At 45.9% G+C, this 26346-nt stretch overlaps 2 protein-coding genes across 11 annotated transcripts in view; both read left to right on the forward strand.

Moving 5' to 3' along the window:
- The window catches only part of LOC119715260 (uncharacterized), a 105950-nt gene that overhangs the window by 64345 nt on the left and 15259 nt on the right, over positions 1-26346 (forward strand). For 6 of the 10 annotated variants that reach the window (XM_072034009.1, XM_072034011.1, XM_072034010.1 and 3 more), the window contains exon 2: positions 24698-24863. The exons of the other annotated variants lie outside the window; for them this stretch is intronic. The gene's annotated coding sequence lies outside the window, so the exon portion shown is untranslated. The remainder of the gene's footprint in view (positions 1-24697; positions 24864-26346) is intronic. 10 annotated transcript variants of the gene reach the window in all.
- NUP153 (nucleoporin 153) overlaps positions 19132-26346 on the forward strand; it is an 88993-nt gene continuing 81778 nt past the window's right edge. Inside the window, exon 1 of the mRNA XM_072033986.1 lies at positions 19132-19591. Coding sequence (XP_071890087.1) covers positions 19532-19591 — 60 coding nt within the window. The 5' untranslated portion in view covers positions 19132-19531. The remainder of the gene's footprint in view (positions 19592-26346) is intronic.

Raw genomic sequence — 26346 nt, forward strand, 5'->3', positions numbered from 1 at the left:
AAATATCCAGCCACTGGATTAGTTTCAGTTGTTTGCTTGTTTTGGAAGCTGTTTCAGAATGCCTTCAGCCTGTATTCTTGACAAAAAGCATAGAACTCACTTCTCTGCATCCCCAGTTCAAGTCAGATAAATTGGGCACTGCAAACACAGAAGGCCTGCCTGTACAGAATCAGTGAAGAAAAGTCTAAACAGTGGATTTTTTTTGAATATGCAGCTGGGTTATCTGTGGGTAGTTAGGGTCTGGCGGCCGGAAGATGTGGCGCTGTACGGAAAGGTGGAGCCCCTCCCTTGATGGACAGTAGCATATGGCCTGTGATGTAAGCAAGCGGAAGTGACGCTATGGGCCTCGGGTAGATAACCCCATGTGACTCGACAATAAACGCCATTTGCCATCCACCACATTGGTGTCTGTGAGCTGATGGACCGAGCGGCCTGGGGTTGGTCGCCGTGCCGTTCCTGAACCAGGTCGCCACTGCCTCCTGAAGGCAACAAGTGGTCCCGAAATCACGCTACACACTGAAAAGGGACCGGAGAAAACCACTACTCTCCTCCCATGTCATGTCAGGAGTCCCTCCCCTGCTGGGAAGGGACGCTTTATCCCTATTAAAAGCCAGGGTGACAAATTTACCGTAAGGGCCACTGCCGCATACCCACTTCCACCAATTAGACTGAAGTGGAAATCGTCCAACCCAGTGTGGGTCGAGCAGTGGCCCCTGTCGAAGCCTCGAATGGATGCTCTTCTCGAGCTAGTCGACCGTGAACTACAACGAGGTCATATAGAGCCTTCTACTAGCCCATGGAACACCCCAGTTTTTGTAATACCCAAGCAAACCGGTGAAGGATTTCGCCTCCTCCATGACCTGCGTGAAGTAAACAAGATAATTCAGCCAATGGGTCCTGTCCAAACATTGTTGCCTATGAACTCTATGATACCAGAAGGGCAACCTTGTGCCGTCCTTGATATTAAAGACTGTTTTTTCTCAATACCTCTACATGAAGAAAACAAGGAACGGTTTGCTTTCTCTGTCGTGTTTCCAAACACGCAAAATTGTTCCCCAACTTACGCTTCCAGTGGAAAGTGCTGCCTCAAGGAATGATCAACTCGCCTACTATCTGCCAGATCACGGTGGACCGGGCGCTGGCGCCAGTTCGGCACAGTGACCCGACTGCGACTATCATCCAATACATGGATGATATCCTGATCGCTGCACCGTCAGGAAGTCAAGTGGACCAGCTAGTGTCAAGAGTCTCAGAAACTTTAAAAACAAACGGGTTTGAAATTGCGAGCGCGAAAGTTAAAAAGGGACCATGTGTAAGTTTTTTGGGAGTGGGGATCACAAGTTCTTACATAACCCCCCCCAGATGAAAATCCGTCGGGACATCAAAACACTCCATGATATGCAACAATTAGTGGGATCCTTACAGTGGCTCCGCAATATTGTCCTGATTCCTCGTGAAACCATGGCTCCCCTGCACGATCTTTTAAAAGGAAAAAACCCATGGGAACAAAAGACTCTGACGACAGAAGCGATGAACTCTCTCGATTTTATCGAGCGACAACTATCATCAAGCACGCTTGCCAGGTGGAACCCGAATGAACCCCTTGATCTGTATGTATACTTCACGGAAAGGGGGGGAGTAGGGGCGCTAGCCCAGGGCCCCCCTCAAAAAGTTCAACCAATACAGTGGATAGTCCTAGGAAAACCATCACGCGCATTCTCTCCAGGAGTCAAGTGCATTGGTAACCTCATCATGAAAGGCCGAAAACTCGCCCTAAGACACCTAGGTATCGAACCTGCCACGATATATCTACCCTTTCGTAAACAGCTGCTACCACAATCAGTAGCGATGTCAGAATCTCTAGCCACAGCCCTTGCTGGATTTCGTGGAGAAGTTCAATACGCTATTACGCCCCCCTGGGCTCAAATGCTGAAAATTGTCAACATCGACCTCCCACAGAAGATCATGGACCGGCCCCAACAGGGACCAACGGTCTTCACAAATGCATCCTCAGCAACCTCAACCGCAGCGGCAGTATGGCAATCGGGAGGAGAATGGCACTGCATTAAAATGACCGATCACGCGCTTTCAGTCCAGCAATTAGAAGCAACGGCCGTAGTACTAGCCTGTGGACTGTTCCCAATGGAACACCTCAACATAGTGACCGATTCAATGTTTGTAGCCAAACTTTGCTTGGCCATGTCGGGGCCCGGCGTATCAATATCCACGGTTGCTCTAATGCTAGAAGAAGCACTTTTCTCCCGAAAAGGCACTGTATCGGTCATCCACGTCAACAGCCACAACCCAATCAAAGGGTTTTACCAAACCGGTAACGACAAAGCAGACGCTGCTGCAAAAGGATTATGGACACTAAAAGATGCCCACCAGCTACATGAGTCCCTCCACGTCGGAGCTAAAGCATTAGTTAAGAGATGTGGGATTTCGGCCACCGACGCGAAACACATAGTAGCCACGTGTCCCCACTGTCAAAAAGCACCACTGTGGTCCAGGGGAGTCAAGCCCAGAGGTCTCAAAGCCTCTGAGGTGTGGTAGACGGATTTTACGCTCTGTCAGTTGCTGAGACCTCGAGCGTGGCTAGCGGTAACCGTAGACACATATAGCGGAGTGATCGTAGCCAAACAACACCTTAAGGCCGACTCCAAAGCAACCATCCAACATTGGCTGACAGCCATGGCATGGCTTGGCATCCCTAATCAGATTAAAACGGACAATGGTTCGAATTTTGTGTCCAAATCAGCCCAAGCATTCGCTCAGAAATGGGGTATTACTCTAATATATGGCATCCCGTATAATAGTACAGGACAAGCCATAGTCGAACGAGCGAATCGAACTCTGAAATCTAAGTTAGAGGTATTAGCAAAACCAGAAGGTTTTACCACCACCATTCCCCCACGAGAGCAAGCACGCTTGCTAGCGACCGCTTTGTTAGCACTAAATCAATTCCCCAGGGGAGAAAAGGTGGATAGCCCCGTCCAAAAACATTGGGCCACTCGAGCACTAGAAGAAGGCCCATCAGTTATAGTTAGAAACGAGCTGGGAGAATGGGAACAAGGGTGGAAATTAGTTCTGACAGGGCGAGGGTATGCTGCAGTTAAAAAAGATGGCAGGGTCAAATGGTGTCCGCTTAAGTCCATCAAACCAGACCTTACTAATGAAAACTGAGTTTCTGTTCACAGGAATGGATCATTGGACACCCCCGTAATCTGTATACCCCGGTGACAAGACAATAAGTCAGCAAGCGTCCTGCCTAAGTCTGAGAGCTCCACACTGGCAGAACCCAAACAACAGCGAGGCAGCCTCCGTGGGTGGGGGGCTGCGATGCCTTTGTATGATCTTATCTTTGGACCTTGTATACTAAAGAAGGTTGTGCTGTTTGTTAAAAGTTGGCTAGAGAAAGTTTACATTATGTTGGTAGAACACCAACAACTACTATAAGAGTGTATTTACTCAGGGTTACCAGTTACCTCCTAGTTTTCTCCTGGTTATTGTGCCTTATGTTTTTATTTTAAGTTATGATGTCTATGTCTTAAGATTGTTATATTTTAGCTAATTTGGTTGTGCATAGGGAGGGGGGAAATGTGGGTAGTTAGGGTCTGGCGGCCGGAAGATGTGGCGCTGTACGGAAAGGTGGAGCCCCTCCCTTGATGGACAGTAGCATATGGCCTGTGATGTAAGCAAGCGGAAGTGACTCTATGGGCCTCGGGTAGATAACCCCATGTGACTCGACAATAAACGCCATTTGCCATCCACCACATTGGTGTCTGTGAGCTGATGGACCGAGCGGCCTGGGGTTGGTCGCCGTGCCGTTCCTGAACCAGGTCGCCACTGCCTCCTGAAGGCAACAAGTGGTCCCGAAATCACGCTACACACTGAAAAGGGACCGGAGAAAACCATTACTCTCCTCCCATGTCATGTCAGGAGTCCCTCCCCTGCTGGGAAGGGACGCTTTATCCCTATTAAAAGCCAGGGTGACAAATTTACCGTAAGGGCCACTGCCGCATACCCACTTCCACCAATTAGACTGAAGTGGAAATCGTCCAACCCAGTGTGGGTCGAGCAGTGGCCCCTGTCGAAGCCTCGAATGGATGCTCTTCTCGAGCTAGTCGACCGTGAACTACAACGAGGTCATATAGAGCCTTCTACTAGCCCATGGAACACCCCAGTTTTTGTAATACCCAAGCAAACCGGTGAAGGATTTCGCCTCCTCCATGACCTGCGTGAAGTAAACAAGATAATTCAACCAATGGGTCCTGTCCAAACATTGTTGCCTATGAACTCTATGATACCAGAAGGGCAACCTTGTGCCGTCCTTGATATTAAAGACTGTTTTTTCTCAATACCTCTACATGAAGAAAACAAGGAACGGTTTGCTTTCTCTGTCGTGTTTCCAAACAGCCAACGCCCCAACTTACGCTTCCAGTGGAAAGTGCTGCCTCAAGGAATGATCAACTCGCCTACTATCTGCCAGATCACGGTGGACCGGGCGCTGGCGCCAGTTCGGCACAGTGACCCGACCGCGACTATCATCCAATACATGGATCATATCCTGATCGCTGCACTGTCAGGAAGTCAAGTGGACCAGCTAGTGTCAAGAGTCTCAGAAACTTTAAAAACAAACGGGTTTGAAATCGCGAGCGCGAAAGTTAAAAAGGGACCATGTGTAAGTTTTTTGGGAGTGGGGATCACAAGTTCTTACATAACCCCCCCCAGATGAAAATCCGTCGGGACATCAAAACACTCCATGATATGCAACAATTAGTGGGATCCTTACAGTGGCTCCGCAATATTGTCCTGATTCCTCCTGAAACCATGGCTCCCCTGCACGATCTTTTAAAAGGAAAAAACCCATGGGAACAAAAGACTCTGACGACAGAAGCAATGAACTCTCTCGATTTTATCGAGCGACAACTATCATCAAGCACGCTTGCCAGGTGGAACCCGAATGAACCCCTTGATCTGTATGTATACTTCACGGAAAGGGGGGGAGTAGGGGCGCTAGCCCAGGGCCCCCCTCAAAAAGTTCAACCAATACAGTGGATAGTCCTAGGAAAACCATCACGCGCATTCTCTCCAGGAGTCGAGTGCATTGGTAACCTCATCATGAAAGGCCGAAAACTCGCCCTAAGACACCTAGGTATCGAACCTGCCACGATATATCTACCCTTTCGTAAACAGCTGCTACCATAATCAGTAGCGATGTCAGAATCTCTAGCCATAGCCCTTGCTGGATTTCGTGGAGAAGTTCAATACGCTATTACGCCCCCCTGGGCTCAAATGCTGAAAATTGTCAACATCGACCTCCCACAGAAGATCATGGACCGGCCCCAACAGGGACCAACGGTCTTCACAAATGCATCCTCAGCAACCTCAACCGCAGCGGCAGTATGGCAATCGGGAGGAGAATGGCACTGCATTAAAATGACCGATCACGCGCTTTCAGTCCAGCAATTAGAAGCAACGGCCGTAGTACTAGCCTGTGGACTGTTCCCAATGGAACACCTCAACATAGTGACCGATTCAATGTTTGTAGCCAAACTTTGCTTGGCCATGTCGGGGCCCGGCGTATCAATATCCACGGTTGCTCTAATGCTAGAAGAAGCACTTTTCTCCCGAAAAGGCACTGTATCGGTCATCCACGTCAACAGCCACAACCCAATCAAAGGGTTTTACCAAACCGGTAACGACAAAGCAGACGCTGCTGCAAAAGGATTATGGACACTAAAAGATGCCCACCAGCTACATGAGTCCCTCCACGTCGGAGCTAAAGCATTAGTTAAGAGATGTGGGATTTCGGCCACCGACGCGAAACACATAGTAGCCACGTGTCCCCACTGTCAAAAAGCACCACTGTGGTCCAGGGGAGTCAAGCCCAGAGGTCTCAAAGCCTCTGAGGTGTGGCAGACGGATTTTACGCTCTGTCAGTTGCTGAGACCTCGAGCGTGGCTAGCGGTAACCGTAGACACATATAGCGGAGTGATCGTAGCCAAACAACACCTTAAGGCCGACTCCAAAGCAACCATCCAACATTGGCTGACAGCCATGGCATGGCTTGGCATCCCTAATCAGATTAAAACGGACAATGGTTCGAATTTTGTGTCCAAATCAGCCCAAGCATTCGCTCAGAAATGGGGTATTACTCTAATATATGGCATCCCGTATAATAGTACAGGACAAGCCATAGTCGAACGAGCGAATCGAACTCTGAAATCTAAGTTAGAGGTATTAGCAAAACCAGAAGGTTTTACCACCACCATTCCCCCACGAGAGCAAGCACGCTTGCTAGCGACCGCTTTGTTAGCACTAAATCAATTCCCCAGGGGAGAAAAGGTGGATAGCCCCGTCCAAAAACATTGGGCCACTCGAGCACTAGAAGAAGGCCCATCAGTTATAGTTAGAAACGAGCTGGGAGAATGGGAACAAGGGTGGAAATTAGTTCTGACAGGGCGAGGGTATGCTGCAGTTAAAAAAGATGGCAGGGTCAAATGGTGTCCGCTTAAGTCCATCAAACCAGACCTTACTAATGAAAACTGAGTTTCTGTTCACAGGAATGGATCATTGGACACCCCCGTAATCTGTATACCCCGGTGACAAGACAATAAGTCAGCAAGCGTCCTGCCTAAGTCTGAGAGCTCCACACTGGCAGAACCCAAACAACAGCGAGGCAGCCTCCGTGGGTGGGGGGCTGCGATGCCTTTGTATGATCTTATCTTTGGACCTTGTATACTAAAGAAGGTTGTGCTGTTTGTTAAAAGTTGGCTAGAGAAAGTTTACATTATGTTGGTAGAACACCAACAACTACTATAAGAGTGTATTTACTCAGGGTTACCAGTTACCTCCTAGTTTTCTCCTGGTTATTGTGCCTTATGTTTTTATTTTAAGTTATGATGTCTATGTCTTAAGATTGTTATATTTTAGCTAATTTGGTTGTGCATAGGGAGGGGGGAAATGTGGGTAGTTAGGGTCTGGCGGCCGGAAGATGTGGCGCTGTACGGAAAGGTGGAGCCCCTCCCTTGATGGACAGTAGCATATGGCCTGTGATGTAAGCAAGCGGAAGTGACTCTATGGGCCTCGGGTAGATAACCCCATGTGACTCGACAATAAACGCCATTTGCCATCCACCACATTGGTGTCTGTGAGCTGATGGACCGAGCGGCCTGGGGTTGGTCGCCGTGCCGTTCCTGAACCAGGTCGCCACTGCCTCCTGAAGGCAACAAGTGGTCCCGAAATCACGCTACACACTGAAAAGGGACCGGAGAAAACCATTACTCTCCTCCCATGTCATGTCAGGAGTCCCTCCCCTGCTGGGAAGGGACGCTTTATCCCTATTAAAAGCCAGGGTGACAAATTTACCGTAAGGGCCACTGCCGCATACCCACTTCCACCAATTAGACTGAAGTGGAAATCGTCCAACCCAGTGTGGGTCGAGCAGTGGCCCCTGTCGAAGCCTCGAATGGATGCTCTTCTCGAGCTAGTCGACCGTGAACTACAACGAGGTCATATAGAGCCTTCTACTAGCCCATGGAACACCCCAGTTTTTGTAATACCCAAGCAAACCGGTGAAGGATTTCGCCTCCTCCATGACCTGCGTGAAGTAAACAAGATAATTCAACCAATGGGTCCTGTCCAAACATTGTTGCCTATGAACTCTATGATACCAGAAGGGCAACCTTGTGCCGTCCTTGATATTAAAGACTGTTTTTTCTCAATACCTCTACATGAAGAAAACAAGGAACGGTTTGCTTTCTCTGTCGTGTTTCCAAACAGCCAACGCCCCAACTTACGCTTCCAGTGGAAAGTGCTGCCTCAAGGAATGATCAACTCGCCTACTATCTGCCAGATCACGGTGGACCGGGCGCTGGCGCCAGTTCGGCACAGTGACCCGACCGCGACTATCATCCAATACATGGATGATATCCTGATCGCTGCACCGTCAGGAAGTCAAGTGGACCAGCTAGTGTCAAGAGTCTCAGAAACTTTAAAAACAAACGGGTTTGAAATCGCGAGCGCGAAAGTTAAAAAGGGACCATGTGTAAGTTTTTTGGGAGTGGGGATCACAAGTTCTTACATAACCCCCCCCAGATGAAAATCCGTCGGGACATCAAAACACTCCATGATATGCAACAATTAGTGGGATCCTTACAGTGGCTCCGCAATATTGTCCTGATTCCTCGTGAAACCATGGCTCCCCTGCACGATCTTTTAAAAGGAAAAAACCCATGGGAACAAAAGACTCTGACGACAGAAGCGATGAACTCTCTCGATTTTATCGAGCGACAACTATCATCAAGCACGCTTGCCAGGTGGAACCCGAATGAACCCCTTGATCTGTATGTATACTTCACGGAAAGGGGGGGAGTAGGGGCGCTAGCCCAGGGCCCCCCTCAAAAAGTTCAACCAATACAGTGGATAGTCCTAGGAAAACCATCACGCGCATTCTCTCCAGGAGTCGAGTGCATTGGTAACCTCATCATGAAAGGCCGAAAACTCGCCCTAAGACACCTAGGTATCGAACCTGCCACGATATATCTACCCTTTCGTAAACAGCTGCTACCACAATCAGTAGCGATGTCAGAATCTCTAGCCATAGCCCTTGCTGGATTTCGTGGAGAAGTTCAATACGCTATTAAGCCCCCCTGGGCTCAAATGCTGAAAATTGTCAACATCGACCTCCCACAGAAGATCATGGACCGGCCCCAACAGGGACCAACGGTCTTCACAAATGCATCCTCAGCAACCTCAACCGCAGCGGCAGTATGGCAATCGGGAGGAGAATGGCACTGCATTAAAATGACCGATCACGCGCTTTCAGTCCAGCAATTAGAAGCAACGGCCGTAGTACTAGCCTGTGGACTGTTCCCAATGGAACACCTCAACATAGTTACCGATTCAATGTTTGTAGCCAAACTTTGCTTGGCCATGTCGGGGCCCGGCGTATCAATATCCACGGTTGCTCTAATGCTAGAAGAAGCACTTTTCTCCCGAAAAGGCACTGTATCGGTCATCCACGTCAACAGCCACAACCCAATCAAAGGGTTTTACCAAACCGGTAACGACAAAGCAGACGCTGCTGCAAAAGGATTATGGACACTAAAAGATGCCCACCAGCTACATGAGTCCCTCCACGTCGGAGCTAAAGCATTAGTTAAGAGATGTGGGATTTCGGCCACCGACGCGAAACACATAGTAGCCACGTGTCCCCACTGTCAAAAAGCACCACTGTGGTCCAGGGGAGTCAAGCCCAGAGGTCTCAAAGCCTCTGAGGTGTGGCAGACGGATTTTACGCTCTGTCAGTTGCTGAGACCTCGAGCGTGGCTAGCGGTAACCGTAGACACATATAGCGGAGTGATCGTAGCCAAACAACACCTTAAGGCCGACTCCAAAGCAACCATCCAACATTGGCTGACAGCCATGGCATGGCTTGGCATCCCTAATCAGATTAAAACGGACAATGGTTCGAATTTTGTGTCCAAATCAGCCCAAGCATTCGCTCAGAAATGGGGTATTACTCTAATATATGGCATCCCGTATAATAGTACAGGACAAGCCATAGTCGAACGAGCGAATCGAACTCTGAAATCTAAGTTAGAGGTATTAGCAAAACCAGAAGGTTTTACCACCACCATTCCCCCACGAGAGCAAGCACGCTTGCTAGCGACCGCTTTGTTAGCACTAAATCAATTCCCCAGGGGAGAAAAGGTGGATAGCCCCGTCCAAAAACATTGGGCCACTCGAGCACTAGAAGAAGGCCCATCAGTTATAGTTAGAAACGAGCTGGGAGAATGGGAACAAGGGTGGAAATTAGTTCTGACAGGGCGAGGGTATGCTGCAGTTAAAAAAGATGGCAGGGTCAAATGGTGTCCGCTTAAGTCCATCAAACCAGACCTTACTAACGAAAACTGAGTTTCTGTTCACAGGAATGGATCATTGGACACCCCCGTAATCTGTATACCCCGGTGACAAGACAATAAGTCAGCAAGCGTCCTGCCTAAGTCTGAGAGCTCCACACTGGCAGAACCCAAACAACAGCGAGGCAGCCTCCGTGGGTGGGGGGCTGCGATGCCTTTGTATGATCTTATCTTTGGACCTTGTATACTAAAGAAGGTTGTGCTGTTTGTTAAAAGTTGGCTAGAGAAAGTTTACATTATGTTGGTAGAACACCAACAACTACTATAAGAGTGTATTTACTCAGGGTTACCAGTTACCTCCTAGTTTTCTCCTGGTTATTGTGCCTTATGTTTTTATTTTAAGTTATGATGTCTATGTCTTAAGATTGTTATATTTTAGCTAATTTGGTTGTGCATAGGGAGGGGGGAAATGTGGGTAGTTAGGGTCTGGCGGCCGGAAGATGTGGTGCTGTACGGAAAGGTGGAGCCCCTCCCTTGATGGACAGTAGCATATGGCCTGTGATGTAAGCAAGCGGAAGTGACGCTATGGGCCTCGGGTAGATAACCCCATGTGACTCGACAATAAACGCCATTTGCCATCCACCACATTGGTGTCTGTGAGCCCATGGACCGAGCGGCCTGGGGTTGGTCGCCGTGCCGTTCCTGAACCAGGTCGCCACTGCCTCCTGAAGGCAACAAGTGGTCCCGAAATCACGCTACACACTGAAAAGGGACCGGAGAAAACCATTACTCTCCTCCCATGTCATGTCAGGAGTCCCTCCCCTGCTGGGAAGGGACGCTTTATCCCTATTAAAAGCCAGGGTGACAAATTTACCGTAAGGGCCACTGCCGCATACCCACTTCCACCAATTAGACTGAAGTGGAAATCGTCCAACCCAGTGTGGGTCGAGCAGTGGCCCCTGTCGAAGCCTCGAATGGATGCTCTTCTCGAGCTAGTCGACCGTGAACTACAACGAGGTCATATAGAGCCTTCTACTAGCCCATGGAACACCCCAGTTTTTGTAATACCCAAGCGAACCGGTGAAGGATTTTGCCTCCTCCATGACCTGCGTGAAGTAAACAAGATAATTCAACCAATGGGTCCTGTCCAAACATTGTTGCCTATGAACTCTATGATACCAGAAGGGCAACCTTGTGCCGTCCTTGATATTAAAGACTGTTTTTTCTCAATACCTCTACATGAAGAAAACAAGGAACGGTTTGCTTTCTCTGTCGTGTTTCCAAACAGCCAACGCCCCAACTTACGCTTCCAGTGGAAAGTGCTGCCTCAAGGAATGATCAACTCGCCTACTATCTGCCAGATCACGGTGGACCGGGCGCTGGCGCCAGTTCGGCACAGTGACCCGACCGCGACTATCATCCAATACATGGATGATATCCTGATCGCTGCACCGTCAGGAAGTCAAGTGGACCAGCTAGTGTCAAGAGTCTCAGAAACTTTAAAAACAAACGGGTTTGAAATCGCGAGCGCGAAAGTTAAAAAGGGACCATGTGTAAGTTTCTTGGGAGTGGGGATCACAAGTTCTTACATAACCCCCCCCAGATGAAAATCCGTCGGGACATCAAAACACTCCATGATATGCAACAATTAGTGGGATCCTTACAGTGGCTCCGCAATATTGTCCTGATTCCTCGTGAAACCATGGCTCCCCTGCACGATCTTTTAAAAGGAAAAAACCCATGGGAACAAAAGACTCTGACAACAGAAGCGATGAACTCTCTCGATTTTATCGAGCGACAACTATCATCAAGCACGCTTGCCAGGTGGAACCCGAATGAACCCCTTGATCTGTATGTATACTTCACGGAAAGGGGGGGAGTAGGGGCGCTAGCCCAGGGCCCCCCTCAAAAAGTTCAACCAATACAGTGGATAGTCCTAGGAAAACCATCACGCGCATTCTCTCCAGGAGTCGAGTGCATTGGTAACCTCATCATGAAAGGCCGAAAACTCGCCCTAAGACACCTAGGTATCGAACCTGCCACGATATATCTACCCTTTCGTAAACAGCTGCTACCACAATCAGTAGCGATGTCAGAATCTCTAGCCACAGCCCTTGCTGGATTTCGTGGAGAAGTTCAATACACTATTAAGCCCCCCTGGGCTCAAATGCTGAAAATTGTCAACATCGACCTCCCACAGAAGATCATGGACCGGCCCCAACAGGGACCAACGGTCTTCACAAATGCATCCTCAGCAACCTCAACCGCAGCGGCAGTATGGCAATCGGGAGGAGAATGGCACTGCATTAAAATGACCGATCACGCGCTTTCAGTCCAGCAATTAGAAGCAACGGCCGTAGTACTAGCCTGTGGGCTGTTCCCAATGGAACACCTCAACATAGTGACCAATTCAATGTTTGTAGCCAAACTTTGCTTGGCCATGTCGGGGCCCGGCGTGTCAATATCCACGGTTGCTCTAATGCTAGAAGAAGCACTTTTCTCCCGAAAAGGCACCGTATCGGTCATCCACGTCAACAGCCACAACCCAATCAAAGGGTTTTACCAAACCGGTAACGACAAAGCAGACGCTGCTGCAAAAGGATTATGGACACTAAAAGATGCCCACCAGCTACATGAGTCCCTCCACGTCGGAGCTAAAGCATTAGTTAAGAGATGTGGGATTTCGGCCACCGACGCGAAACACATAGTAGCCACGTGTCCCCACTGTCAAAAAGCACCACTGTGGTCCAGGGGAGTCGACCCCAGAGGTCTCAAAGCCTCTGAGGTGTGGCAGACGGATTTTACGCTCTGTCAGTTGCTGAGACCTCGAGCGTGGCTAGCGGTAACCGTAGACACATATAGCGGAGTGATCGTAGCCAAACAACACCTTAAGGCCGACTCCAAAGCAACCATCCAACATTGGCTGACAGCCATGGCATGGCTTGGCATCCCTAATCAGATTAAAACGGACAATGGTTCGAATTTTGTGTCCAAATCAGCCCAAGCATTCGCTCAGAAATGGGGTATTACTCTAATATATGGCATCCCGTATAATAGTACAGGACAAGCCATAGTCGAACGAGCGAATCGAACTCTGAAATCTAAGTTAGAGGTATTAGCAAAACCAGAAGGTTTTACCACCACCATTCCCCCACAAGAGCAAGCACGCTTGCTAGCGACCGCTTTGTTAGCACTAAATCAATTCCCCAGGGGAGAAAAGGTGGATAGCCCCGTCCAAAAACATTGGGCCACTCGAGCACTAGAAGAAGGCCCATCAGTTATAGTTAGAAACGAGCTGGGAGAATGGGAACAAGGGTGGAAATTAGTTCTGACAGGGCGAGGGTATGCTGCAGTTAAAAAAGATGGCAGGGTCAAATGGTGTCCGCTTAAGTCCATCAAACCAGACCTTACTAACGAAAACTGAGTTTCTGTTCACAGGAATGGATCATTGGACACCCCCGTAATCTGTATACCCTGGTGACAAGACAATAAGTCAGCAAGCGTCCTGCCTAACTCTGAGAGCTCCACAGCAGCAATATGAGCACCCAGCAATATGCAGCTGGGTTATCTGAACGTGTTTTATGCAATGTACATCAGTTTTAGTACAGATAGCACTTGTCTTGGTTCTTGTCCGTAGTCTGAAGCTGCCCCGGAGAAAATCTTGAAAGGGAAAGTAGTGAAAACTAATTAGCTGGCCCTTTCTTCTTCAGAACCGCTGTATTTTGTAATTCTCCCACTGGTAAGGCTTCCTACTGGACAATTGTGATTATGTAGTTAAGCAAGACTGACTTCACCTGAGTGGTATACTTGGCAGCTGTTGAATGTTTCATGGACTTTAAACAAACAAACAAACAAAAAACTGAGCAGGTGGAGGTAGGCATGGCAAACTGTCAGGCAGTGTCAGATGCTTCTTTGAAATGGATAATCTGACTCCATTCACTTCTTTCTGGAAATAAGATCTAGTAATTAACCAAACAAAAGACAGAAGGGTTAAGACTGTATCTTTAAAGCAGCTGTGCTGGATAAATGTCTCTGGTCTTAATAAATCAATCTTTAGCAAAGGACAGAGACTTAGCAGCAGCTTGCTTATGCCAACGCTAAAAATACTTGCTATATACAGGTAACAATGTCAAGGCTCTGGAGTTAATCCATGAAAACAATTACTTCTGGTATTGGCAAAGGTGAGGATGTTTGCTTCTGTATAGATGGGGTTTTGTGCTGTGACTTGTAGTCACCTAAGTGACAGCTTTTAGGAAAGCTTCCTTTAAACTTTGAAGTACGGAAGCTGACAAATTGTTTAAGTTCAGAACTGGGTTTAGAGTTTGTTCTCTAACTGTATGCAACTTCTCGTGTTTCAGACTGAAAGCAGAATTCCAGCGGTACCAGTCATACAACTATAATGATTATTACCAAGATTATCAGAACTACTACTCGCAGTGGAGTTACGATGCTTATGCTGAGTACAACTACAGCTCCTATGCTCCCTATGACAGCATGCAGGCTGTTGGAGACTGCTCTTTAGGAGATGCTGTAATGGCTCCAGCTCTTTTTGAGGTAAAGATACTGCACACTTGCTATGAAGTATTTTTTTGTTGCTATTTCACAGATAATAAGCGGTGCAGATTTGTGTGAATCAGCAAAAAAAAAAAAAAAAAAAAAAAAAAAAAAAAAAAAAATCCAAAGCTGAAAACATGCTTTCTGCTTAGTGTGAAGGTTAAAACAGCAGGTTCCATTCAGAGGTGTATGGATTTAAGTGCTTAAATATTAAATCCATAGAATTAGTGATTTATACACCATTTTTTGTTCATGTATACCAAATAATGGTTTTGACGGCATAACTGTATACAATTCTGTTCCTGTTCTTCTGATTTGCTTTGCTTAATGCAAATTAAACAGTTGCTGTAAGTGGTCTGATCGTGGTCAGTTTATCAGTTGTGACCTCCAGAAGTGCCTTCTGACCTGTACTGTAATATTGGCTTTCTTTTAAAAATAAATATGAAATGCCATCTACCCCTGTAGTCGTAGGAAGAAGGAATGGGTTGAGAATGCAGCACTTTGAATCTGATGCTTTCTGAAATGCGTTATGATTAAACTTAGCCTTTTCTGTCTTTCAGGAATCTTCAGTTATGACTGAAATCAGTGATGACCTAATGACTGAAGGTAACAAGGGTTCTATCATTGTGACTTGAGTGTAGCCATACTTGTGCCTTTTAACAGTACAAGCCAACCTCTACTGGATGAAGAACATCTTGAAAATTCAGCTGATGCAAAGGTCAAACCTCTGTGGGGTTGATCTGCATGCAATCAGTTGGGGTTTTAAAGCTGATACGGCATACACTGAGTGCATCAAGGAAAATGGGACGCTGTCAGTGCTTCGCAGCTAGTTTCGTGTAACTGTGCCTTCCTTCCCCTTTGAAAATGGTCTAACACAGAATTTTTGTTCTTCATATTGATTCCACTAAGCAGATTCTATATTAGAAACTCAATAATACGCAAAAGCTTTGTTCTCCACCCCGAGGTAAAAGCTTATGTTGCAGATTCCAAAAGGAGGATTCGGCTTGCTCTTACAAATTTGGTACAAAACGTAATTGTGTCCTGGAAGGTTTGCAGAGTTTTTCACGTGGAGGCATTTTGTGTCAGCGTTGAGAAACTATCTTGTGTAACATCTATTAGAGTAGAAGTGAATTAAATGGCTCTTGGGAAGGTCTCATGGCCGATTATCCTTAAACGTCATCTTTATTCGTCTTTCAAGATGAAGATAATGCAGTCCTAGCCCGTAGGATTCCCAAAAGTTGGAGTTGTGAGGTTTAACATTTTAGAGGACTAAATATCTCACTAAAATAAGTAGATCTAATAGCTTATTACATATAGCTTAAAATACATCTTATCAGCCATTTCACATGAGTGTTTTTTGTGTGCATGCCTCAGATCCGATACTTGTACTTACCAGGCTTTTATTTTCAGATCCACAGCTCTACTTGGATGTTGATGAAATGAACAGACAGTTTATGGAGACAAGCGAAGAACTCTACGATTCACTCATGAATTGTCACTGGCAACCTCTGGATACGGTCACTTCTGAAATCCCCTCTGCTATTTAAGTGTCTTATATAGCATGACCGTTATGAACAAGGTGCTAAAACTACATTTCTTCTACGTTATTCTAGCTCATAAGTTTTAAAGCACAATGATAGGTTGGGGTTTTTTTGCTATGCTTTTGACAGTTTCTGTAATCTTTTTGTTCATCACTCTCTTCTTGGAGCATCATGAAATCATGTAAATATTCTAGAAATGTAAAGAGTTAAATGGGGTCTAAAGATAGACTTGCCTGTGTAAATAAAAATTTGTTTCTGCAAACCTGCCAGCAAGGGATTTTACTGGTACCTGTGTGCAGCACGTTCTCTTCTGGCTTGTGAAACTTAACAAGGTAGTAAGGGTATTTCATCTGCCTTTATTTTTATATGGGTGTTAGGACACAAGCAAAATCTCGTTTTCACTTGTTTTCCTGGTCACTTAGGTAAGTGACAAGCCAAGCCCTTCATGTGCTTGCTTAGATTGGAAGTGTGTATGGGAGACACTTACAGGCCTTGCTGTGGAAACAGCTGTCTGCTCCTTCCTGCAGGCTGCTGGCTCTAACTGTACTGCTGATATCTGCTAGGTCAGCTGAAATTGGCTTCTAAATCTGGTATTTTAAGCATATGGAAGCATAGACTTGAACTGCCATAGCTACAAACATCCCATGGAACGAGGATGAAGTCTGTTGGCACTCTGCATCAGCATTCAGCTTTCCCTTGACCTTCTTACTGGTAGACTTCTCAGCTGACTTACAGCAAAGAAGTTGCTGCAATATAATACATATTCTTAACCTAACAAAAAAAATCTTGGAGAAAACAGCTTGCTGGCTTAAAGAAGGAAAAATAACACCAGGAACAATAAAAAAAAATAATCCTAGTAACAGCTCCTTAAGTTATATCCTCTGCTACTCTCTAATTTCTCTGGTCTTCCTTCATTCATGGTAATGAAGTTTATAAAGCTTTGGTAGAAGGATGACAGTATTCAAGTCAAAGGAGACGAGAGCAATGAGGAAAGCTTTGCTTGAAGCTAGAGCAGTCTTGCAAGTTGCTGCCTTTATATGCTGTTCTCATCTCGAAGGGTGTAGAGTATTTTCCAGTCATAGGGACTCCATAACCCTATGAGTATTGAGAAGTAGTTGCTAATTAACAGTGTATATAATAATTAACTGAGGCTGGAAACAAAAGAATATTCTTCCAAGAAAAAAAAGGAAGCAGAAATTACTGTACTTAATAGCTGTGGAAGCTGTTAAACCTAGCTGACACAGCTTTGGTACTGCCCTGTGTGTTTTGGGGGCAATATAAACCATAATTACTGTGATGGCAGGTAAGAATCAAATTCTTATGGCTTAGTGTAGTTAGGGAAAGTAGCAGTCGTAAGCTGGGTGCTGTTCTTGAATGTAATACAAATTCTCCTTTGTGACTCCTCAGTACTTAGAGGTTACTTCTAGCTGATCAGCAGAAACAGCTTCTGTTTGCCATTAGCTGTTGGGTTTTTGCTAGGAGTGTTTTCAGTCCTGAATTGAAATGACGACATCCTGAAACAGAAAAGGCTTTTGGAGTGTTACAGGAAACATGTTCTTCGTGGTTCTAGTGCCGGTGTACATGTAGGAAGAGACAGAAGGCAAGGAACCTCACGTAGGCGGAGGGGGTGAGGTGGGTGAGGTGGCATCACAGTTTGAGCCGTTGCAGTTAGATCTTCCCAAAGCATGGAAGCAATGTGGCGGGGAATCAGGGGCTTGGTGGGTTGCTTCCTTGTGTGAGCCAGTGAGTCTTTAGAGGGGCAGATTAATAAGACAGGAGTTAGAGGTGGAATAGATGAAGCAAAGAAAATCTGGGTGGGAAAAGGGTTGCTTGTATGTGTATTTGGAATTGTTTCAGGGGATTGAGCTGGGGCAGATTCAAGGTAATAGATGCAGCCTCCTTGAATTTGGATGGCAGCGCTGAAGCTTCAGAGCCTTACAAGGTTTGATGCCACTTCAATTGTAGCGCAATTTTTTTTTTAATCTATTTTCTTCAATGTGAGCAGCAAGGCAGCTTCCAGGTGTGTGCCTGCTTTGACATGGCTTGCTTTGCATCACCAAACACAGTAGTTAGGTTGCATCGAGTACTTTGTGGAAACACTCGTTGTGTTGTCAACTGAAAAGGTAGTGCTACAGATGTGTTGGCCCAGCAGAAACAATGTGAAGTATCAGTGCTGTTTTTTGGCCTTTGAGAGGCTGGTCCCTAACATGTGATTTGTAATGAGGGTCCAATTAACTTCAATTAACCACTTAACTTCAGTGACTCACGTTAATAGACACCGTTTGACTGCATCGGCAAATATTTCTGAGTCATGAGTGTCATTAAAGGCCCGTCACCCTATGGAAATCCTTCTAAATAAGAAAAATGGAATTAAAATAAATAAATAAAGCAGCATTTGAACTTATGAGCAAACATAGCGTAGCTGCCTTTGACACTGATCTGGAGGAGAAAAATCACGTTATCTTAATAGGGTTGCCTTAATAGGTTTGGTGTAGGTGAGGGAGGGAAGTGTTTTTTGTTGGCCCGGCTGTTCCATGTCCAATGCAGGAGGGGGCTGAGAGTGATTCCCTGAGCACGTTGGTGTGGAAATCAGTGATTTCACTGCCCGATGCGTGTTATTAAGGGCACAATGTGTACCCCGTTACCACTTTCATTTATTTTCTGTGGTGAAAATCCGTCACAGTGCCTATGTTTCCCGTGCCACATGGTAGAATTCAGCGTGGCGATCGCTTCCTGGACCAAGGCGGCCACGAACCCAGCCTCAAACACTGCGTGTGCTTGGGTTAACAGTGTGGGGGCTACTGGTGTGGGTCTTTTTTTGTTACTGGTGTGGTTGCGGGTTATCGGTGTGGGGGTTACTGGTTATCGGTGGGGGGCTTTTTTGACGAGCACTGTGGGGTTGTGGCGCTGTCCCACCCCCGGCGCGGTGCTGCTGCACCCCAGCCTTCGGCACCACGGGGCGGGGAGGCTCCGCGGCCGTCTTTTAGCCCCGTTCTCGTGCTGTCCGGGCCGGCTTTTCTTATGGCGGCCGCTCCCCGAGGCCGCCATCCCTGAGGTGAGGCAGCCCCGCTCCCCTCCCCGTCCCCGTCCCCGTCCCCGTCCCCTCACTTCGCGCTTTCCCGCGCGGCCCCGCCTCCTCCTCCCCTCCCTCCCCTCTCGCGAGGCCGGGGCCGGGGCCGGGGCCGTCGCGGGCGGGTGAGGCGCGGCGCGCACCGCGCTGACGGGAGCCGCCATCGCCTGCCCCAATTGGCCGCGTGAGGCGAGCGGCGGAGCGGGGAGGGCGAGGGACGGGACGGGACCGGGACCGGGACCGGGCGGGGGGCGTGTGACGGCACAGAGCGAGGGGCGCGGCGGCATGGCCTCGGGCGGCCCAACGGCCGGCGGCGGAACGGCCGCGGAGGGCTCGGCCGGCGGCGGGTGCGGCGGAGGCGGCGGCGGTGGCGGTGCGGCCGCGCCGGAGCGGGAGCCGGAGCCGGAGCCGGAGCCGGAGCCGGAGCCGGAGCGCTTGGAGGAGGAGGAGGAGGAGGAGGAGGAGGAGGAGGAGGAGAAGTTGCTGCGGCTGGCAGCAAGATGAAGAGGCGGCGCCACCGTTGGGGCGCCGCGAGGGCCCCCTACCCCCGGTTTAGGCAGGTGAGGAGCGGCCCCCACGCAGCGGGCCCTGCCCCACAGCGCCTCGGTTGCCCGTGTACTTATCGCTCAGCCCCTTCCTGACCCCCTCACCCGCCCCTTTATCCCTTTAATTGCCCTGTACCCACCTCCTTATCCCCTTAATTACCCCCTCAACTGTCCAGTTACCCCCCCAGTTACCCCCCCAGTTACCCCCCCAACCCTTTACTAACCCCCTCAACTTCCTCTTTATTCCCTTAATCACCCCCTAGCCACCTCCTTACCCCCTTAGCTACTCCCTCAACTGCCTAGTTACCCCCTCAACCCCTTACTAACCCCCCTCAGTTATCCCCTCGGCCCCTTACTGATCCCCTTAATCACCCCCTAGCCACCTCCTTACCCCCTTAGTTACCCCTTCAGCGCCTTACTTTCCCCCTTTATTCCCTTAATCACGCTCCAGCCACCCCCGTACCCCCCTAGTTACCCCCTCAACCACTTAGTTACTGCCCTCAGTTACCCCCCCCCCTAGCAACCCCCCGCAACTGCCTAGTTACCCCCTCGGCCCCTCACTATCCCCCTTATCGCTTTACCCAGCCTTTTACCCCCCTCCTCACCCTCCCTTTCATCCCCAGCCCACTGCCCTCAGGACCTCCAGGGCTTTCCCCACTCCCTGCACCCCGCCTCGCCCCCTCGTAAATTCTCTGCACGTTACCTGCCAGGCTTTACTTCTCCTTCGTGCGGGAGGGTCCGGTAGGTTGACGGTGAATGCAAATTCTGTAAATTCAGGGTGTGAAAATCCCCGTGCTGGAGGGGGGACACGCTGAGATCCCTGCCAGCAGCTCATTGCGAAGAAATGTCAGGCGCCCAGAGAGGTGCTCTGCAGACGCCCTCTGCACGTGTTCGTTCAGCCAAAACCTCTCCGCTATGAAATCAGCAACGTAACTGAGTATCATATGCAAAGCCGAGGGAGCACTATGCATGGATAGCTGCTCAGTTAGGTTTTTATCACTCGCAGAAGTGCCAAGTCCCTTACACCGTATATTGACAATCAGTCTAGTCCATCTAAAGCTGGCCTGGAAGGGCAATAAAACATTCCCCACGCTTACAGAGCAAACATTGAAACCTCGGGCTTCAGCAACACGTTAATGTTGAAAGTGTCGTATCTCGCGTGTGCCGACGCTGCGTAGGTAACTGATAAACCTTACAGGTGAATTAATAATCAGCGGAGATGGTTTTCCAACTTTGCTATTGCCTGTTATCTCTGGGTGTTTTCCAGTAGGTTTATTGAAGCAGTGTGCCAGAGCAAAGAGGTGCTTGGGGATATCTGGGGGATTCTGCACAGAGAACGGATGCTGCACATCCAACGCAGATCAAATTAACAGCAACTTATCGGGGAAAAAATTGTAATGATTTGATAAATAGGCAAACTGATAGACGCTATACGTGTGCGTTTATTATGTTATTTATTATAATATTATATTTATTAATATTATTTATTATAGCTGATAACTTTGTAGCCATATGAACCGTGCAAATGCCCGTAACATAACAGGATGAACTTTGGGTAAATAGCTTGCTTAGAGCATTTGTCAATTGATTTCAGTTTGTTTTCAATGTGATGCCCGCTCTGCAGAAGGCTCTGTGCTTTAATGTGAATTGTCTCTCTGTGACGCAGTTGGGGAGACACGAAAGCGATGGAGGCGATTTTAACATGAGGTTATACCTCTGATTCTGATCCCTACCGGCTGTTTTTCTCATCCTTCCCCCTACAACTTTTGTCAATAAGTCAGTTTGTAGAAGTACTGAAATAGATCTGTTTTGTGTGCTTGTGATCAGAATTACAGCCCACCAAACCCTCCGTCTCTTATCGCTAAGCTCTGAAGGTGCCTGGGCACTAGACAGTGTAGTTAACAGCTTTGAAGTTCCTGGGATATCTAATTTACTTTTTTTTTTTTTTTTTTTTTGCTTGCTTGTTGATAATAAATGATAGAAAACAGAAAAGTATGTCCCTTTTACGGGGCTGGTAAACTCGGCCCCACATGTACACAATTTTTGTCATGTTGTTTAAAATAATTACTTTCTTTGGTAGAGAATTTGACAAATTTGATTTAGTGTTCTATCAGTTTGTCCTCAGTGCTGAGTGAAGCAGTGATGCTCACTTTAGCCCCAAAGTTTAACTGAACTGCATCCACAATGCTGAATTAGGGAACAAGGTTAAGTAGGTGAGGCTTATTCAGTGCTATAAAATTAAAAATAAATAAATTTTAAAAAACCAACACCAACACATAAGTGGTTTTGGGTACTTTGTGTATTCTGTATCTATTCAGCTAAATCTTGAAATAAATTTAACTTGCAGTGGATGAGAGAGAAGACTTCGCCTGTGAGACAGCAAGCAGAACAATGTGGAAGGTATGACATTTATTCATTTAAAACTTACTTGAAGGAAGAAAGAAATCTCCTTTTCAGTACAGTCTGCATGCTTGCCTTTTTGGAAAGGTGGTGACAGTTGTCAGTAAAAGGAATGGGAAATGCAAGGAAAACTTTGTATTTTGAGGGAACAGCGAAGTCCAGATTGTGTTTGAAGACCAGTGTAACTTTGAGAAAATTGTTGCTTTTATGAAAAGAATGAAGATGAACAATAATAAAATGACTGATACATGACTGATACACCACTTTTTATGCCAAGTTTATCTTCTGAGTAGGATGTGAAGATGGGAAACAAGGCAGGCTATAATGCTGTATCCACGGAAAGGCTCTGTGCTTTTGGAGGCCTAATTTTTTCCTTCTCTAGGAAATAGGGATCGTTTTGTAGTTTAACTAAATCTTTAGTGTTACAAATTTTGCTGTGACAGCTATTTCATAGTTTGTATGTCAGTTTATTTATAACAAAACAACTTGTCCCTCTTAATGTTCCCTAGGGGAAAAGCTATTAGTTTTAGCTAGTTAATTGCTGGGAGTTTGAAAGCTCTGTCCTCATGGAATGATTCTTTCTGAAGTATTCTTTAGAAGGTAAAGTAGGCGAAGTGAGTCACAGTTTTTTTTTCTTTATTTTTTAAGCAAAAACCTGGAAGAAGATTTATTAGTATTTATTTATTTTTAATGCTCCTTTCATGATGAAGTTAATTGTTTGCTCTGAGTTCACATGAAGACCCTGTGTTGTTTAGAATCATTTGAGGCCAAATGCTAACTCGTCTCTAAAATAAAAAAACTAAATCCAGAAGAATTAACTGAACTTCTTCTTGAGGAGACTGCTTTGTGTTATACTGCTTTCTTGGTTTAGGATGTTAATTAATGAGTTAGTTGGTTAGGGTTAGGATGAGTTATCCTCCAGATAATATTGATGGCTTTCCCTTCTGGGCAAATGGTGTTTGGGGTAATAACGCTTGAGTTCGGACATTTTGCACCCTACCTTTTTAGGGGGTTGCTCTTTTCCAAGAACAGTAGCAGGGAATTTTGCTGACTCTGCTCATCTGCCAAGCAATTCTTATGTGACCGTGGGCATTCTTTGGCTTGCAGAAAGAACTCAACGTTTTTGTCTTGGCATCTAAAAGTTCGACTTCACAACCACCGCCTTTTTAGGGGTGGAAGCGACTGGCTTTAAGGTTCTGGTACAGGTGCAAACAGCTGCTGGGTTTTAATTATGTTTTTTTCAAACTGTTCTGAATTATCTTTGTTAGCACTCCTTTCTACTTCTCCATGTAGGAAGGAGATCCAGAAAACTCATACTGCTTTTGATTTTGTTGACACAGTCCATTGCAGTGCCCTACCTTTTGTTTGTAGAGTAGGTAGTGGTGGTAGTGTTTTTTGTGGTGCTGGTCTCTGTTGGGTGCCATGTTCTGGAGCAGGAGCACCACAATGATCTGCTGGCAAGAGTCCCTTTGGACAGCTGAGTTGGAATATTCAGTAAATCTCTGGCCCACCAATGCTATATATGTGTGTGTGTGTGTATACATATATATATATATAATTTTTTTTGTTAAGCCTGAGTCCAATTGTAGATCAGACTTGCTTGAAGGCTGACAATTGTCTTTGCCCCCTTGAAGCTGACAGGCGTTAACAGAAAGAGGAATATGGGCTATTATGGGCAAAGGATACTTGTCCGAATAAAGACCTATTCTGATGTAAGACTTTTTTTCAGTGTTCTAATTGATTGACAGTTTGGATTAGAGAGAAGTCTGAGCATATGCCTTAGGAATCTGTCTTCCTCTATGCAGTCAGAGTGCTAAGCAGGCTGTTGTCAAGTATTTGACAAGTTTAGACCAGTTCTCCTCCTCAGACTTCTGGAAGTTTGAGCTGGTGTCTTCCAGTGTGATCTAATGCACTTTTGTACTTCCTGATTGGCTGCAAGATAAGCTTTGATGTCACAGTTTTTCCAGGCAGACTTCATTTTCTTGCCATAGTGCTTTTATTAGTGCTATTCCCTATTTCACTTCTGGTTTGGGATATTTTTTTTCCCTGTTTCCACTGAGATGAGGAAATCTTTCTGGTTTTGGTCTAGGCTTTTCTAAGTAACAGAAAAATGCCTTTGTGTGCCTTACAAAAGGGATCTCTATTCATGTCTGAAAAGACTGGAATGTTGGCACACCCAAACACCTCTGCTGTTGCTGCTGATGGCCACATGAAAGCCAGAGCTGCTTCTGAAGCTTATGCTGTATTACCTTGCCACACAAGTCTGCGGCCTCTCTGTTCTATCATAGCTGTTGGCAGCGTGTCCCGTGTGTGTATGCATATGAGCACTCTTTCTATATTTTCGTGAGTTGTTCTTTTATATCCTTGCAAAGATGCATGTTCATCGCAGAATCAGAGAACCAGTCCTGTTTAAAGGAAGCGTTGGAAAATAGCAATCTAAATCAGCTCTTCTATTTCAGGTCTTCTGGCTTAGTCGTTGTTCCCGTATGAACGGTGCGCTTATGTATGTCCTTTTCATTGCTGCTGTTAATAAAGATTTTCCTATTTAGAACATCAAGTATTTACCAGCATGTAGCAACTTGTGAGACAGCTTTCGTTTTTTCTGATTAGCAGGTTTCAATTCTAGGACTAATAACAGCTATAATGTCTTGAAAAAAATGGTCTGATTATTTTTTTTTTCTCTTTTTTTTTCTCCCAACTTCTGTACTGTTGTGTGACCAGCTACAGAAATGTGAGCGGTGTGAAATGTGAAACTACTAGAAATGTGACCAGCTACAACTTCGGTACTGCCGCATCCAATGGTCTGTCCTCAGGAATGAGTAGTGGAGGCGGCAAAATGAGAAGGGAAAGAGGATTACACTATTTATCCAGATGTGTACAAGAAAAGGTAAGTGACTCTTAAATTAATTGCTGTGACTGAGATTGCTGAAGTCAGTAGCTAAGTGTGTCAGTTTTATTGCATCATAGTACATTATAATAATACCTCTTTAGTTTTGCATGATGTTTTCCTGGGGGTTTCAGAGCAGGCTCAATTGATTTACTGTGTTTGAATGCCTGAACTTTGCTTACATAATTTTGAAATTTTTAGTTCTGCTACTTTGGAGATTCTTCGAACTATAACGTTTCTCATTTGCAATTGAACGCGTGAGTCCTAAGAACAGAAGTAATGTTTTGGTGAAGGTTTGTGTAGTTTTTATACAGGAATGATACTTGACATGAGTGCCAAGTATAAAAAGAAAGAAAAAGTTTAATTTTTGGTTTCATATTTAAGTCGTATAAAAAGATACAGGCCAAGAGTTTGAAAAAGAGTAGTAGGAGACAGCATTCTGCGTGTCTGCTAATGATGACTCAATTTTTGAGAATCACCAAACTCCTTGTGAGAGTTTTTTCTCATTTTAATCAGAAAAATCTATTCCATAAAACTGTGACCGTGAATATTCGGATTATTTTTTCTTTTATTGGATGTTATGTGAGGTGCCTGTAAGTTAATTTAAATACTTAATAGTAACGTAAATATTTAATTAATACTAAGTTAATGTTAAGTATTTAATTTAAAGTATTTACAATTAAATAGTTTTAATTTAAATGTTATTTATTAATTAAAGCATTTAATATTTAATATTAAGTATTTAATTTAAGTTTAAAAACATTAAATGGGACATTAAATGGTCCAAACATGATCCAAATATCCTAAGTTCCATAAATTTTTCAAATCAAAACAGTGAAACAGACGTAGGCTGCCTTATGCACTGAATATCAGTAGTACCTCCTTACGTCCCTGCCTAGTCATTTCTAAGTAGATCGTGATAGTACTGTTGAAATTTTGATCAGATTGTCTATGTCATTTAAAACATAACTCATCCAATCTTAGTAATCAAATAAAGTAAGTGGAAGGGATAAAAATGGAAGTTTTGAAAACAGCATTTTCTGACTTTTGCATTTGTGTCCCGATACATGGTATGGGCTGTATTTACCAGAATAGAGTCTTCAGTGCTGCTAATCTGACTTTCTTTGGTGCTTTTTGTGTTTAGGTTGGTTGTTGAAGCTACCTGCTTCTTGAAACATGACCTTTTTCCACGTTCACTGCTGTAGTGACTTTAGAAACTTTGGCAACCCTCCTGCCTAATTTTGCAAGAGGAACGCTTTCTCATTTGTCTTGAGAGTGTACTCTTAATTGAAGAGGTGTGAGGGTAGTTAGAAAGGATGATGCTTCTCTAGAGCTCTGATGACCAAAGTATAGGAAAGGAAAAGAAAAATCTGATCTGTGCCTCTTTGTTCTGCACAGGTTTTGAGTTAACTTTCAGTGTTCTTGCTGTACAGTTGTTGAAAGAAGGGGAAGGAGCTGGGGTATGTACAGGGTTATGGCATTC

The sequence above is a fragment of the Anas platyrhynchos genome, chromosome 2, assembly GCF_047663525.1.
Source record: "Anas platyrhynchos isolate ZD024472 breed Pekin duck chromosome 2, IASCAAS_PekinDuck_T2T, whole genome shotgun sequence".
NCBI lineage: Eukaryota > Metazoa > Chordata > Aves > Anseriformes > Anatidae > Anas > Anas platyrhynchos.